Source organism: Stylophora pistillata, chromosome 2 (genome assembly GCF_964205215.1).
Source record: "Stylophora pistillata chromosome 2, jaStyPist1.2, whole genome shotgun sequence".
Lineage (NCBI taxonomy): Eukaryota > Metazoa > Cnidaria > Anthozoa > Scleractinia > Pocilloporidae > Stylophora > Stylophora pistillata.
The window spans coordinates 54,392,347-54,409,019 of record NC_142520.1 but is presented as its reverse complement, the minus strand read 5'-3'; the positions used below and the strand labels follow the sequence as shown (position 1 = coordinate 54,409,019).

General features: G+C 38.8%; 2 protein-coding genes across 4 annotated transcripts; both read left to right on the top strand.

The window, feature by feature from the left end:
• Positions 1–2,129: 2,129 nt before the first annotated feature.
• On the top strand, positions 2,130–13,542 carry LOC148740407 (uncharacterized). Of its 2 annotated transcripts, XM_088750612.1 has the most exons (8): positions 2,130–2,337; positions 2,591–2,783; positions 3,151–3,225; positions 12,078–12,158; positions 12,468–12,548; positions 12,802–12,882; positions 13,096–13,176; positions 13,434–13,542. In XM_088750612.1, the coding sequence occupies exons 2-8, from the start codon at positions 2,636–2,638 to the stop codon at positions 13,538–13,540; spliced, it is 654 nt and encodes a 217-aa protein (XP_088606738.1). In that variant the 5' UTR covers positions 2,130–2,337; positions 2,591–2,635; the 3' UTR covers positions 13,541–13,542. The 2 variants fall into 2 exon arrangements, with proteins under 2 accessions (XP_088606738.1, XP_088606739.1); XM_088750613.1 differs by lacking the exon at positions 12,468–12,548.
• On the top strand, positions 4,269–10,008 carry LOC148740408 (uncharacterized). Of its 2 annotated transcripts, XM_088750642.1 has the most exons (5): positions 4,273–4,874; positions 5,455–5,584; positions 5,872–5,948; positions 6,230–6,350; positions 9,221–10,008. In XM_088750642.1, the coding sequence occupies exons 2-5, from the start codon at positions 5,483–5,485 to the stop codon at positions 9,269–9,271; spliced, it is 351 nt and encodes a 116-aa protein (XP_088606768.1). In that variant the 5' UTR covers positions 4,273–4,874; positions 5,455–5,482; the 3' UTR covers positions 9,272–10,008. The 2 variants fall into 2 exon arrangements, 1 of the variants encoding a protein (XP_088606768.1); XR_015997133.1 differs by lacking the exon at positions 5,872–5,948 and having other exon boundaries at positions 4,269–4,874; positions 5,495–5,584; positions 6,230–10,008.
• Positions 13,543–16,673: the final 3,131 nt, after the last annotated feature.

Here is a 16,673-nt window from a genome sequence, read left to right as displayed (position 1 = left end):
TGAATTAATTTCGATCCCCCACGGCGAGGCTGGTAAACCCAATGTCTGTTCTTTCCAATATAAATTATGAAATAACATCTTGTTTACAAATACCAAATCATTTAAAATTGGGTTAGTTGAGTCAAAGATGTGTTCCTTTTGTGCAATTTACAAAGAAGAGAAGACTTATACCATCTCTTTTATGACTGCTCCTATGCGCGAGCGTTTTGGAACAGGTTTTGCAATTGTTGATCTGATTTTCGGAGTGAACATCTGAACATACTCTCTAAAACAAGTTATAATTGGCTTTTTAAATAGAAATGACCTGTTAAATTATTTTATCATGCTCGGTAAACTGTGTATAAGGGAGTGAAGAAGAATGAAGTCAATCCCAAAGTTTAATTTGTTTCTACGCAAAGTAGAAGCTAATAAGAAGGAGAGTGAAAAACTTATTGTCTTAAGAAACAAGAAGCTTCAAGATTTCGGGAGAAGATGAGAACCATTATTGTGTCAGAATTTTTGTTGTGATACTGTGCGCCAAAAGGAAATATATGGATGGCTCACTAAACATCTGCATTGTCTATTTTCATTATCAACTAAAAATCTAATTGAAGTATTTGCACCGTCTCTGTGATGTACTGTGGTGTCTGCCTCCCTAGAATATATATTATAAGTTAAGTATTAACTGTAATAGGGGTAGCATTGTGAGTAATGTAAACATTGTTAGTATTGTAATTACCGTAAGTGATTTAAGTAATATTAGCAACGTACTGTTACATGTAGTTAATAAGTGTAAGTAATCGCATGGGGCCGAGTAAAATTAAGGATTAATATCACGCGTGTTTTCGGAAGTTGCTGAAATTGCCCGAGTTATTAAGGATAAAATTGTATAGAAAATGACCTGAAGGGAAATTAAAATTGCTTTGAGTTAGTGGGAGGCTCAAGTTATTGAGGGTTTGAGTTACCGAGGTAAACTTACAGTAAATGTATGAAAGGAATCCAAGGGAAATAATGATGTCGGTTTGAGTTAATGCAAGGTTCGAATTAGCGAGGATTCGCGTTATCCGGAGTCCACTGTATGTTCAAATTTTCTCCCCCTACCCTGGGGCGTATCCAATTGAACTCATCAAGCCTTGATTACCAGATTAAAATTTTGCGAGCTGAATAAAACTCGAGTGGCATGGCGTGGTCGCTGAATGGTTAGTGCATTGGACTCCAGATCGAATAGTTCAGGTTTGAGCATCTGCCAGGGCATTGCGTTGTGTACTTAGGCAAGACACCTTAAACTCACAGTTCCTCTCTTCACCCAGGTGTATAAATGGGTACCACCGAATTTACTGTTGGGGCTAACCCTGCGATGGACTAGCATCCCATCTAGGGGGGAGTAGAAATGCTCCTACATGCTTCATGCTACAGAAATCAAGATAAGCTCCGGCCTGATGGGCCACTTGCCTCAAATGCAGACTTAAGCTATCAGAAATCGAAATTGAAAATCAAAATCAAGATTATGTTATCAGCCTGTGCCAAAGTCTTCAGGTGATAGCAACAAACTTTAACGATAAAGACCTTGATGATTCTGGATATCACAGAAACCTCAATAAGTATTAACACTACATATATTATTATTAATATAGTTTACCTAATTCTCCAAGCACAGCTCACTGTAAGTATTGTATCACATACATACATTGTGTGAACATTGGTTGATAAATTAAGGCCAATAACACTTTGCACTCCCCCTTTATCTACTAGCATTCTATCTCAAATCCATTTCTCTGATTGGCTATTCTACCCTTTCTATCTATGATGTGATAGAACACGAGTAGTGATTCTCAACAAAATGGTAGTAAGTTTTTATGTGTAACTTTCGAAGTGTTTTAAATTGTACTGTTCTGACAGAAAAGTTGCGATCTAATGGACTGAGGTGTTGTACTCCCAAATTTGACTACAATCACAAGTTTCCAACCTGATTATCCAGTTGCCCAAAAGGTCTATACCTTCCCAAATATTTTTTTGGTATTAAACCCCTCCCCTAACCCCCACCCTCCCTCCCCTGGAAAGTTCTCTTAAGCTTCATTTTTTCCTTTAAAATCTCTGGCTATTGAGACCTCCCTCGATCCCCCTCAGATTTTCCAAATAACCATCCTTTGGCTTGGTATGGATATTTTTATAACCTTGGTTGTTCTTTAATTATTTTAAGAAATGTCCATCCTGTTTGGCTGATTGCCCTGTTGCACTGAAAAAATGTAGAACAGCTACATGCAATTATAAATTTGAAAAAAAAAGAAGGACTGGGACAAAGTGTTGAAGAGGGGGAAAACAAGCTCCACCCATGAAACCAGAAAGCTACATTACAGGGTATGTACATGTAGCCTTATTAACTAGATGTAGTTTTTTTTATTAAAACTTCAGTTGTTCCATTATTCCTGCTGATATTGAATTTATTGAATCTCTCAATCATTAATTACATGTGTTTGTGTTAAGTGCAGCACCAAACATCATTGTACCAGGCAGTTCATTTTAATCAAGAGGTGTCAACTGTTTTAATTATTAATTTTTCACACATGGATTAAGCTATAATGCATATTTATTATATGCCTTTGGATTTCAGGCTGATGTCCTTCGCCTCCACCATGACTACAATGTTGTTGTGCTCATGCATAAGAAGCATGGCAGAGGCCATAATATCTATAAATATGGCACCCCTGGGGTGGCATATGATTTTATTGGGGACAAAACAACAATGGTGGCACCCTGCAGGGAGGGACAGCTTTTTTTAAATTTATATGCTGCTTTTTGTGAAGGTATTTAATACTTTTTATTATGTGACTGTATAGTTATTATGTGTATAGTTTATTGTAACTAGAAAAAAGTCATTGTTTTCCTTCATTTACATAAAGTTGACACTGCATACTAGAAACAATATAATATGAAGAACCTTTAAGAATGAAATAATAAAGACTCCTTATAACTTATAACTCCTTCTAACTCTTCAAGATTAATTTTGTATGAAGTCAATGAAAAAAAAACATTACAAGATGACCACAAACAGGGTTATCAGTGATATGTTATATGCAAGCTAGGATAACATAAACTGTCTGGGTAACTTCATTCATATTAACTTTACCCTCTGTTACATTGAGTTTATTTAAATTTTCATTCTTCATTCAGCCAGATGTAGGCAAAAGGGAAAAAACACAACATCAACCCCAAGCCTAGATGAATTGATGGAACAACTGTCTTCATGTAAGTATTCCATTTTTACTTAGTTGTCCTACAACATATTCGTTAAAAGGTAAGCAAAGCATTTGGTGGAACTGGTTTGGTTCAATTTCTAGCCTTGTCCACTTCAGGGTGTTGTGTTGTCGTACAAGAAACATGCCCAGTTTCACCAAGCATGTGACAGGTCTACATGTAAATACTGACTAAACAATTTGGTAAACTTTTTGCTTTAGGTGAAATTACAAGGAAATAATAACAAGTTTTTACTACTGAGTAATTGATTTGTCATGTTCTCATTGTCATAAGTCATGTTGGCCTAATGGCTCTTAATTTTGCTGGACTCTGGATTGAGCAGTCTGGGTTTGAGCCCAGGCTGCCATTGCTGTGCTGTACTTTTGATCACTTTATACTCACAGTACTACTCAACTGAGAATGAATGAATGAATGAATGAATGAATGAGTGAGTGAGTGAGTGAGTGAATGAGTGAATGAGTGAATGAATGAATGAGTGAGTGAGTGAGTGAGTGAGTGAGTGAATGAGTGAATGAGTGAATGAGTGAATGAGTGAATGAGTGAATGAATGAATGAATGAATGAGTGAATGAATGAATGAATGAATGAATGAATGAGTGAGTGAGTGAGTGAGTGAGTGAGTGAGTGAGTGAATGAATGAATGGGTGTCGTTGAATTGTTGAGGCAACCAGACAGATCAGTGTTGTGGGGGGGGGGGGAGTGTGATATACCATTGTCCAGGAAGAGCTGCGATACTTATTGGAATAGAGTAGTTTTTACTTAAGAGTACAAAAAAAACTTGCATTTACTTTGGTTTTGCATTACTGTGATTGGTCTTAAAAACTGTTTGGTGGTTGCTTAAAAAATCTGTGCCACTTTCTAAACCAATCAGATGTGTAAGTAAACCAAATCTAATCACAAGTAAAGGCAGAAGCAATCTTGACTTGCTCACACAAGTTTTACTGCACTTGTTGCTAAGGAAAGCATCATCACGAGCCACAGGTAAACGGAAGTTCAAATATTCGAAAAGGCTGGTTGCTATGGAGTGACGTCATAAACCGGATAAGTTTCCATCATCGCCTTGACAGCCTTTTTCGATATTTGCTCGCAGTAATCTGAGTAGTTGCTTGAATTTGTACAATCTCTGTTCCTGCTGGGTACAATGAAGCCTTTTGTTTATTAGGGGCTGGATCGGCCTATTGACATTTGGAGATTGGATTTCATATTAATATGCGTAAGCAAAAGCGGGAATGTTTAGTTTCGCGCGGTCGCGTGCAGTTATGGATCCCTTGAAACTTCGAAGGGTTGAATTGCTTCATTCTCCTCCAGATGAGTCAAGGGAATGGTTTATCTTAAATTTCAAGAAATGTGGCATAAGAGTCAGCAAGTTTTTTGAAGTAGCCTGTTGGTGGCACATTTTCCAAGCGTTTTGTACGGTCCAGCTTTTAAAAAATGGCGGAAGCTTGGATGACCGATATGTTCAGAACAACAAAGTGGCCATCGCCTCTCTATTTGGAGTTGTTTCTACCATCTTCCGGCAGAAATTCGAAGAAGGAGAAGTGGTGAGATATCTTTGGTTGATCGATAAAATAAATTCTTGATCCTGGATCAAGAAAAGCTTGGCAAACGTTACTTAGCATTTTCAAGCTAAGACGAACCGGGGTAAGTCATAACGTTTATATTTTTATTAAGATTGGAAAAAGTGAGTTTGCTCTCTTATGTTTTGTTGTGAATGCTGGTTTCACGGTGTATCAGAACTCATCTCTGCTTGGCAGGAAAATCACATAATTGGCTGAGTTTGATTTTACGCTGAGCCTCTAAGTCTTCTAGCTATGATCACTTTTTATGGCTACTTTAGGAGAAATTTCGGGTTTGTTTCCTTGATAGGGTCTTGACAGTATTATAATTTATTTCATTTTTATTTTTCTACGATAAAAGATTTAAATCGCCAGAGGGATGCCATTGAGAAAACTGGAATAGTAGTTAATGGAAGATGCTTTAAAGTTAAATTTCCAGGTTATTTGTGTGTGCCAATCTTGACTCTTTATATTTTTTTTATCTTATTATTTTTTATTTTTGTAATGTTTTTATGTTACATGTCTAGCTACGTGATAGTAATTATTGAATCCATTTTATGCTTGGCAGTGTTAGAAAATATCTGGGAAAGTATAACATTTGAGATCTTTGGTGTAGCTATTTTAACTTCAACTTCTTGTTATCTTCTTGTCTTTTTTCATGACAGTTACTCTTGATTTAACAAAACACTGATAATGCTGCTCAAGCAAAGAGCTGGTGATGCCAAAAAATATATCAATGAACTTTGCAAGCAAGGATTGGACACAGAGTGCTGTGTATTCTGCAAAGTTATTAAGGTAGGTTATAGCTACAATGCTAAATGACATGCATCATAGTGGAATTATACAATAACACAAAACATATTCAGCCTACTGGTATTTGTTATGCAATTTATTTATAATCAATTAGTGAGAGCTTCCTTGGCTTTCTTGACTTTACAGAAAGGCAGACGAAAGGTGTTCATAAAAGTGAACATATTTTATCTGTGGTGAACAGTGATTATATATCTACCATTAGTAGTGAACATTATATGACTTTAGCTCAGTTAATTCATTATTGAGTGATACATGCAATTTATTTGTAGGAATATGCCTCTCCTGATGTTCCTTTTGGGGAAGCCTTTGCTGAGTGTTTCCTAAAGAGCAAAGCAAATATTGGGGGGTAGGTACAACTCTGCATTTCTGCATTGACATGCATAAAAAGTTCCAGCTTGCAGTATGGTATTTCACTTTCTATTGGAATACATGTCTTTAAATCTCACTTGGGATACTTAGTTTGATGGACAGTTGGCATACTGCCGGCCGACAGTTGGCCGACAGTTGGCCGACAGACTTTTAGGGGAGCTGTTCTTCACTTTTATCCAGTTACCAGCAAAAATATGGTAAGCTTGGATTATAAAGGTGGAAACTTTATTCACTGTTTTTTTTTTCTGTCTGTTTCAGATGGAAGGGGTTAAGAGATGACTTGCTCTTTCTCCTTGAAGAGGAGCCATGTGATGTTAATTTATGTGCTCTGCCTGCAGTGTATGACATTTTAATTTTTAAATTCTGTGCACCCATTGAAGTAAGGCATAGTCAACATTGTATCATTTAAAAAAATCTATTTTCTTGAAGTCTTATCCTGTAACAATATTATTTTGTTTAGTGTTGCCTGGTCACTTCTGAGATATATATTTATTTGTCATATTTCTAAGATTTATATGGCATTCGGCGTAATGCCTGAGAGCTTCTGGGATATAGCAAACTTAGTTTTTCATTCACTGTTAATAGAGGGAAATTATGCCTTTCCTTTCTGGTTCACCCAGGCTGAAGTCCTTCATTCAGAGTAATGCCTGAGCAATTCTGGGATATATAACATACCTAGCTTTTCATTCATGGTCAATATAGGGAAGTGTTGTCTATCCTTTCTGGTTCACACAGGCTGAAGTCCAGGCATTCAGAGTAATACCAGACCACTTCTCGGATTTATAACATACTTAGCTTTTCATTCATGGTCAATATTGGGAAGTGTTGTCTATCCTTTCTGGTTCACCCAGGCTGAAGTCCTCGCATTCAGTGTAATGCCTGGGATATATAACATACATAGCTTTTCATTCATGGTCAATATAGGGAAGTGTTGTCTATCCTTTCTGGTTCACCCAGGCTGAAGTCCTGGCATTCAGTGTAATGCCTGAGCACTTCTGGGATATATAACATACTTAGCTTTTCATTCATGGTCAATATAGGGAAGTGTTGTCTATCCTTTCTGGTTCACCCAGGGTGAAGTCCTGGCATTCAGTGTAATGCCTGAGCGCTTCTGGGATATACAACATACTTAGCTTTTCATTCATGGTCAATATAGGGAAGTGTTGTCTATCCTTTCTGGTTCACCCAGGCTGAAGTCCTGGCATTCAGTGTAATGCCTGAGCACTTCTGGGATATATAACATACTTAGCTTTTCATTCATGGTCAATATAGGGAAGTGTTGTCTATCCTTTCTGGTTCACCCAGGGTGAAGTCCTGGCATTCAGTGTAATGCCTGAGCGCTTCTGGGATATACAACATACTTAGCTTTTCATTCATGGTCAATATAGGGAAGTGTTGTCTATCCTTTCTGGTTCACCCAGGCTGAAGTCCTGGCATTCAGTGAAATGCCTGAGCGCTTCTGGGATATACAACATACTTAGCTTTTCATTCATTGTCAATATAGGGAAGTGTTGTCTATCCTTTCTGGTTCCCCCAGGCTGAAGTCCTGGCATTCAGAGTAATGCCTGAGCACTTCTGGGATATATAACATACTGAACTTTTTATTCATGATCAATATAGGGAAGTGTTGTCTATCCTTTCTGGTTTACCCAGGCTGAAGTCCTGGCATTCAGTGTAATGCCTGAGCGCTTCTGGGATATATAACTTACATAGCTTTTCATTCATGGTCAATATAGGGAAGTGTTGTCTATCCTTTCTGGTTCACCCAGGCTGAAGTCCTGGCATTGACTGTAATGCCTGAGCACTTCTGGGATATATAACAAAGTTTCACATAGCTTTTCATTCATGGTCAATATAGGGAAGTGTTGTCTATCCTTTCTGGTTCACCCAGGCTGAAGTCCTGGCATTCAGTGTAATACCAGAGCACTTCTGGGATTGATAACATACTTAGCTTTTCATTCATGGTCAATATTGGGAAGTGTTGTCTATCCTTTCTGGTTCACCCAGGCTGAAGTCCTCGCATTCAGTGTAATGCCTGGGATATATAACATACATAGCTTTTCATTCATGGTCAATATAGGGAAGTGTTGTCTATCCTTTCTGGTTCACCCAGGCTGAAGTCCTGGCATTCAGAGTAATGCCTGAGCGCATCTGGGATATATAACATACTTAGCTTTTCATTCATTGTCAATATTGGGAAGTGTTGTCTATCCTTTCTGGTTTACCCAGGCTGAAGTCCTGGCATTCAGTGTAATGCCTGAGCGCTTCTGGGATATATAACTTACATAGCTTTTCATTCATGGTCAATATAGGGAAGTGTTGTCTATCCTTTCTGGTTCACCCAGGCTGAAGTCCTGGCATTCAGAGTAATGCCTGAGCGCTTCTGGGATATATAACATACTTAGCTTTTCATTCATTGTCAATATTGGGAAGTGTTGTCTATCCTTTCTGGTTTACCCAGGCTGAAGTCCTGGCATTCAGTGTAATGCCTGAGCGCTTCTGGGATATATAACTTACATAGCTTTTCATTCATGGTCAATATAGGGAAGTGTTGTCTATCCTTTCTGGTTCACCCAGGCTGAAGTCCTGGCATTGACTGTAATGCCTGAGCACTTCTGGGATATATAACAAAGTTTCACATAGCTTTTCATTCATGGTCAATATAGGGAAGTGTTTTCTATCCTTTCTGGTTCACCCAGGCTGAAGTCCTGGCATTCAGTGTAATGCCTGAGCACTTCTCGGATATACAACATACTGAGCTTTTTATTCATGGTCAATATAGGGAAGTGTTGTCTATCCTTTCTGGTTCACCCAGGCTGAAGTCCTGGCATTCAGAGTAATGCCTGAGCGCTTCTGGGATATATAACATACTTAGCTTTTCATTCATTGTCAATATAGGGAAGTGTTGTCTATCCTTTCTGGTCCACCCATATTGAAGTCCTGGCATTCAGTGTAATGCCTGAGCGCTTCTGGGATATACAACATACTTAGCTTTTCATTCATGGTCAATATAGGGAAGTGTTGTCTATCCTTTCTGGTTCACCCAGGCTGAAGTCCTGGCATTCAGTGTAATGCCTGAGCGCTTCTGGGATATACAACATACTTTAAGTTTTTTCATTCATGGTCAATACGGGGAAGTGTTGTTTATCTTTTCTGGTTCACCCAGGCTGAATGGAAGTTCTGCTATTCACAGTAATCCCTTAGTGCTTCTGGGATACCTAACATTCTTATTTTCTTTGACATTCACAGGTTAATCAAGGGAAGTGTTGTCTCTCGGCCTTACTGGTTCACCCAGGCTGAAGTCCTGGCATTCAGTTTAATGCCTGAGCGCCTCTGAGATATTTGACTTACTTAGCTTTTTATTGATGGTTAATATAGGGAAGTATTGTCTATCCTTTCTGGTTCACCCAGGCTGAAGTCCTGGCATTCAGTGTAATGCCTGAGCGCTTCTGGGATATACAACATACTTTAAGTTTTTCATTCGTGGTCAATACGGGGAAGTGTTGTTTATCTTTTCTGGTTCACCCAGGCTGAAGGGAAGTTCTGCTATTCACAGTAATCCCTTAGTGCTTCTGGGATACCTAACATTCTTATTTTCTTTGACATTCACAGGTTAATCTAGGGAAGTGTTGTCTATCGGCCTTACTGGTTCACCCAGGCTGAAGTCTTGGCATTCAGTTTAATGCCTGAGCGCCTCTGAGATATTTGACTTACTTAGCTTTTCATTGATGGTTAATATAGGGAAGTATTGTCTATCCTTTCTGGTTCACCCAGGCTGAAGTTCTGGCATTCAGAGTAATGCCTGAGGTTTTCTGGCATATATAATGTGAATAAATTCTTGTGACGCAAACTTTTCTGTTATTTGAGCTCTTCACCTACATCTACAGCAGAGCGACAGGAATAAATAGTCGTTTGAGACAAAAATTTGGAAAACAGCTTCATTTACTGTTAAAAGTCGCCCTGCAAACCGCGACGGGAAGAGAACATCAAAACAAAAAATGCTGCCAAAAAAACTCAATAAATAACACAAGGCAAAACACTGCTGGTACATTTCTTTGCGAAGCTAGATCGTGAAACTCTGATGCGACGTTTTTGTAGGGCGTAAACACACGACGACGATTGATTTCCTGACGAACTGGGTAATATGAGATAATATAAAGTATGAAACAACACGAAGTAACGCGCACAGCCTCAAGTGATCGATATACCGTAATTCCTTGAATAAGTTCCCACCCCTTGGCCATTCAAACTTGTAACTCTGAATAAGAGCGACACCGGAACCCTTTCTTTTTCAGCTTTCATAACATTTTAAACTTTTACTACCTTAGATGAATGTGTTGGGAGAGATTCTTGCTTTAAGAGTTATATTACGCCGATGTATTATCTTTCCTTTTTATATGGCTGGCTTCGCAAGCGGTGCAAGATGCAGCGAATTCTGTGAGCTGATTGACTATTAACCCTTGCTTATTTTTCGTTTTCTGCGGTGGCCAGCGTTGCAGCCATTTTGTCTTTGTGTAACCTGCAGGCAAGCTCTCGTTTGGCTCTTATCGCTTGGCTCAGGTTTGAGTTTTCCTGCTTGGTCAATAACGCATTACTGGATCTACCGCGCTCTATGTTAATTTCCAAACCACTCTAGCGCACAGCGCTTGACTCAGTATTTAAAGTTGGTTTTTCGGAAAAAGTCAACGTCCCACCCCTCTCAAGAAGCTTTTAGAATATAAAAATTCAAGGACTTTCTAAGGATTGGTTAAATTCATTGGGGGACTTGCCCTGAAATTAACAGACTTGCAAGACAGTACGAACCCTGTTAAAGTTCAAGGGAGTTTAAACTTGTTCGACGTAACGTGTCATTAAACGAAAGTTGGTCTTTGTCTGTTTAAAAGCTTTGTCAGCTTGTTCAACATCTATCTTGATTTGAAAACAATTATTATTACCCCCGCTCTCTGTTTATTCACGATTTTAATCATCGTTGCGGAGGAGGTAGCGCAAAGAGATTTTCAATACCAGTGCGTTAATCACATCGTACCTATAATGTCTGTAATCTCTCGCAACTATCTAGAGGATTCCGGCACCAATATAAGTCATATGAAGGCCAGTGACAAAGAATCTTATGTGTACTGCATGAATATCGTTTAAAAAAACTGGAACAGTGTGTAAACTATAAATGCGACATAAAATATCAGTGAGAAAAAGCCGCCATGTATTGTGGACTCTGCGTTAAACAGCAAGAGAAATTATAGGTTGTAATACGCCGAGTTTATTCCCAATAACTGGTAACCGGATGCTCAAAAATTACAGCACCAAGCGTCAGCTGTCAAAGATTCCGAACACAGCGGGAAAAAAGTCGTCGGTTCTGGAATTTACTTTGTTTCCGTTCCGAAAACAAAAATCTGGTAAAAATTGATTAGAAAACAAAACACTCAGGCCGCCAGTTAAATGTCGTAGTAAATAAGCGTCGCAGCCTATGTCAGTATTAATGAAGTTAACTAAATCCGCAAGCATTGACTAAGAAATGTTTCTTCGACGTGACTGTAACTGCCGCAACACACTCCGGGCGAGCGCTTTGTCTTGTCACTATTTTTAAGCGCCGGCCATGTACACTTTTTTCGGATACGGCTTCTTTAATTACCTTTTCACGCCATAGGATGATGACATGATTGTGTAAAAGTTGACGCCTCTATCAGATTAGGAGCGAAATACGATCAAAAATTTTACCCAAGCAAGCCACTGGTATCCAGCAGAGAATGCGGACTAAAAGTACGGATTCTCTGCTGGATACCTAGACTTTTTTTGGTTGCTAACGGCGTGAGGCTCGTTATGGAACTGAAAGATTCATTAGGGAATAAATCGTGTGCATATAGGGTGGTCTAACGTGCATGTGTGAGTTGTAAATTAGCCCGTAGCTATGGCTACCATAAATACCTACAGTTGTAGTTATTTATTTAAAACAAGAGATAACTCTACCTTTGGGTGATTTACATTGTTGTTAATCATTGCCTGAGTCCCTGACTTGGCAGCCTGCTGTTACTGATTCATACACCAACGTAATAAGCTTTAGAGCAACAGGTATATTTAATCTCACTTAAGCAGGAATTTACTTTTACAGCTAAGAAAAGCACTGGCGTTGAAGATCCTCGAGACTCCTCTAAAGAGCCTCCTCAAAGGAGGCCAACAGATGGGCAATTATGTGAGTATATAGCATTGTAACGTTTAATAATAATTATCCTTTTTTCACAACTTACTCTTCTACAACTTCGAGCGAAAGTGTTGCAGAGAAACAAATCATGTCCTCGATCCCTTAAGGCAGCTAGCTATTAGCTAGAAAGGCTTCTGAGACTTCCTGCGTAATACTTAAACTACAGTGATGAATGAGATATCATAATAGAGAATGATCTTGGCCAAAAAAATGAAATAAAATAAATCATATACCAACGTAGTTGGTTTAAAAGCAACAGGTATATTTAGTTTTACTTGAAGCGCGAACTTAACTTTACAGTCAATGAAAGCACCGGCCTGGAAGAGCATAGAGACTCCTCTAAAGAGCCTCAACGAAAGAGGCAGACAGCAGGGCAATCGTGTGAGTGTAGCATTTGTAACCTTAAATAATAATTATTCCTTGTTCACCACTCACTCTTCCACAACTTCGAGTAGCTGCGTCGAACAGCGACAAACTGGGTAATTTAGATACTATAATCACGATTTTCGATGAAACGGTCATAAGTCGACATTTGTTGTTAATCGGTGCTTCCCCTGAAGGCCGCTATTACTATTCATACACCAAAGAAATTAGTTTAAAAGCATCCAACTGAAGCATGAATTTACCTTTACAGCTAAGGAAAGCATTGACCAGAAAGAGCCCAGAGGCTCCTCTAAGGAGCCTCCACGAAAGAGGCCAACAGCACGGCAATCACGTGAGTATAACATTTGTAATGGTAAAAAAATCCTTATTCCTTGCTTACCACTCAACTCTTCTACAACTTTGAGCAACAGTGTTGAAGAGTGACAAATCATTGCCTCCCTAAAGGCAGCCAGCTATAACTATTCATACACCAAGGTATAAATTGGTTTTAAAGTAACAGGTCTATTTAACATGATCTTAGTGACGAGTAGACTTACCTTTGCAGCTAAGGAAAGCACTGCCCTGGGAGAGCCTAGACGCTCCTCTCAAGAGCCTCCACGAAAAAGGTCGACAGCAGGTCAATCACGTGAGTGTAAAGCATTTTAATGTTAATAATAGTTTTTCTTGTTTGTCATCATACTCGTCTTCTACAACCTCGAGCAGCAGTGTTGAAGAGTGACAAAGTGGATAGTTTATTGATCGCATTTATCATGCCATAGAATGAAACGGTCACAAGTCAACATTGGTGTCAATCATTGTCCCCTGAAGGCAGCTATTACTATTCATACCCCAAAGTAATTAGTTTCATAGCAACAGTACTGAGGCGTAAACTTATCTTTACAGCTAAGGAAAGCACCGGCCTGGAAGAGCCTAGAGACTCCCCTAAAGAGCTACCACAGAGGCAAATAGCAGGGCAATCAGATGAGTATAGCATTTGTAATGTTAAATAATAATTGTATTCTCTCTTCTACTTTTTGTACAAGAAGAAGCTTAGTGGGAAGTTTATATAGTGATATTAATAATGTCATAACGGCCAACATACTTGCAGATAAGTGCACAGACTGATAAGGTCATTAAAGATTGGACAAGGACAGTCTATATTTTAGATAACATACCATTTTATTTTGAGTAGTATTTTTGCTGTAATAATATCATACTTGTTATTGATTTTCAATTAATCGTGGATAACTTTCACTACCCTCTGGCTCGATACCCTTTGAACTGTTAGTATTTTCAGCAAGACTGTCACTGAACATAAAACATGTAGCTTTTTGAAATCTGTATCTATATCCGCCCTTCAGATCCCAAAAGAGCAAAGCTACAGTGTTGTTTTCTACCTAATTTTTGATGCCTTTTAAATGAATAAATATGCTGAAAGAAAACTGGTTCACTATTTTAAAGTCAGATTCACTTTTTTTTTTGTAAGTTTTCTAAAGTTGTGTGCTTTTGACTTGCTTTGCTGTTGTCGCTATATTAGAGAATAATGACAATTGCTTTTGTTGCATTTTTTTTGTAGGATCACACGGGACTGAAGAAACGTCCGTTGTATTTTACCGGGTGGACGACAAGTACTTGGCGGTCGGCTACCTGCAACCGAGTCGGAGGACCCTGCATGGCCAGACTCTCCCTGCCGGCGTCGATGTCGTCCTTGTTACATGGGTCGACAGCAAGGAAGAGGAAGTGCCACCTCCGCTCGTAATAGGGGAACCCGAAGAGAATGCCAAGCTGTGTCCTGGGCAATTCTTTGGGTTTCCCAGGACCTGCTTGGCCAAAGTTAAAGTTATCTGAACAGTGGCCCCGTTGTTCAGTGTTTTAGCCTTAGAGAGAGATAGCGTTTCGTTTTGAATTCCTTTTCCATTACTGTTCGTGTAGTGAGCGTCCGCTCACTTTATAATTTTCTTACCAGTGGGAATTAAAAAACGAGACTAATCGTGAGTTTTACTTGTTTTTTGCTTCCGATGAAGATACACATGACGTGGGGAACTTACGTAGTAATATCACTACGAAGATACGCACCGAAACCGACCTTTATAGTGAAGGCAATTTTCTTTTATATTTTGCTTTCCTTAAGACGATGATGATGATGATGATGACGATGACCATGATGATGATGATGATGATGATGATGATGACGATGACGATGACGATGACGATGACGATGACGATGACGATGACGATGACCATGATGATGATGATGATGATGATGATGATGATGATGATGACAACGACGATGACCATGATGATGATGATGATGATGATGATGATGAATTAGTTTTAATTCTAAATTGTAATTGCTGGAAGAATCTTTAAGTTGTGTTTTATCAGCCTACAGATTGTTGTATGCGCCATAATATCTTTATGTCAATGTATATCAAATCTAGTCCTCTTCTTTGACTATACGTTAAATAAACTTAGGCATACCTGTATGCCTCGTGATCAATGAATTTCGTTATATTGAAAGTGGAAGTGTTTATTAGTATGAATGTGGTTTTCAATCTTAGACTGAATGATTTTTGCTATATATCTTTATTGAAATGTATATCGACTCCAGTTACTCCTTTATTTTTAATTCAAATGCTGGAAGAATCTTGCAGGAGTGTTTGATGGGCGTACAGATTGCTTCATCGTGCCGTATATATATATGTATATATAGATAGAAAGTCCTTTATGCGGGAATATTATTAGGATCCTTGGTAATTTTCCCTGTTATTTTGCCTCTTCATCCAAATACCCATTTGCAATTGTCCTAACAAATATAAAGAAACAAGATGGTGCTTAATGGTCACGATATCCATCCTGATTGTTACCCACCCTTGCATGTATTTACTCATTTCGCCGTTCTGGACAAGTTTCACAGGTCAAAGGTCGCCCTTCAACCGAGCCGAACTACATCTAGTAACTGAGTACGGCAAAAGCACGGTGTCAGAATAACATTTTTAAAGCACGGCAAAGCAGTTAGTGACGGAAAGGTTTGCCGTGCTACACGATTCTGGCACGATAGCGATTCAGATATCGTGCTTTTGCCGACCCAAACAACATTTAAAAATTATATTGATGTATTCTGGTGCGACTGCGTTTTCGCGGGAAGGTAAGGGGAGATTTGTCACGTGGCTTCGTTTCCTCCTGGTACGAGTGGTACCACGTCTGAATCAAAATTATGTTTCTGCCGAACGTTTTGTTGAGCGCACTTGCCGTTTACTTTGGCACGACAGAAGCCCGACGCCTCAACTGGGCCTTAAACTCCGAGTCTCTTATCTTTTCTTGGTTAATGTTGTATGCACTGACTGCAGTTCTTACAAGGGAAACGAAAATGAATTTAGACCAGCCATTAAGAGGTCGTGACCGTAAATATCGAGAATCGCTGGCCAGGCTAAAAAAATCGAAAATTCTGATGATTTACCTGTAAAAACCCCTTAGGGAGATGTATTAAAAAAAAATATTTCAAAGTTTGAAAAATCAAATGTGTCCGAGGAAATGGGGAAAAACGAAAATTCGGGTTTTTATCTAATTAATTATGCAAAAAATACAGCAAAATTGAGCAACTTTAGCGGGCTAGTACTGAAGGAGGATGTTTCGTAAGATATCCTGGGGGGGGTTTAGTTCAAAGTATAATTCATTTGATTTTTATTTGTGGAATTTTAAGGAGCTTTGGTTTAGTTTTAAAATTCACATGATTTTTATCAAAGTGCTGTTAGGCGCTTGTTGCGAAAAGCGAAAAATCGACCAACTTCAAGCCTTCAAAACGCTTCTTGGTATGTATGGTATCATGTCAAACTACATGCTGGCACAAAGTTTGGTCCTTATACTAAAATACTATGAAATAAAAAATTTGGGTAACTCAGAAACGTGCTGTCAAAACGTAAACCTTTGCGACGCACTGTGGCCAGAAGTCACGAATTTGCATGACCTCTTAAATTGGCCGATAGCTCAGTAATACTGTCAGCGGTTCAGGGCCCTTGATTATTGACCGTATAAACGGAATTGCCAGGGTTGCATTGAAAACTCCAGAGTCAGACATAACACAATCTGGTTTTACTCCCAATCACACTTCACTCCATTCTTTTATCAAGCCACCCATCGATT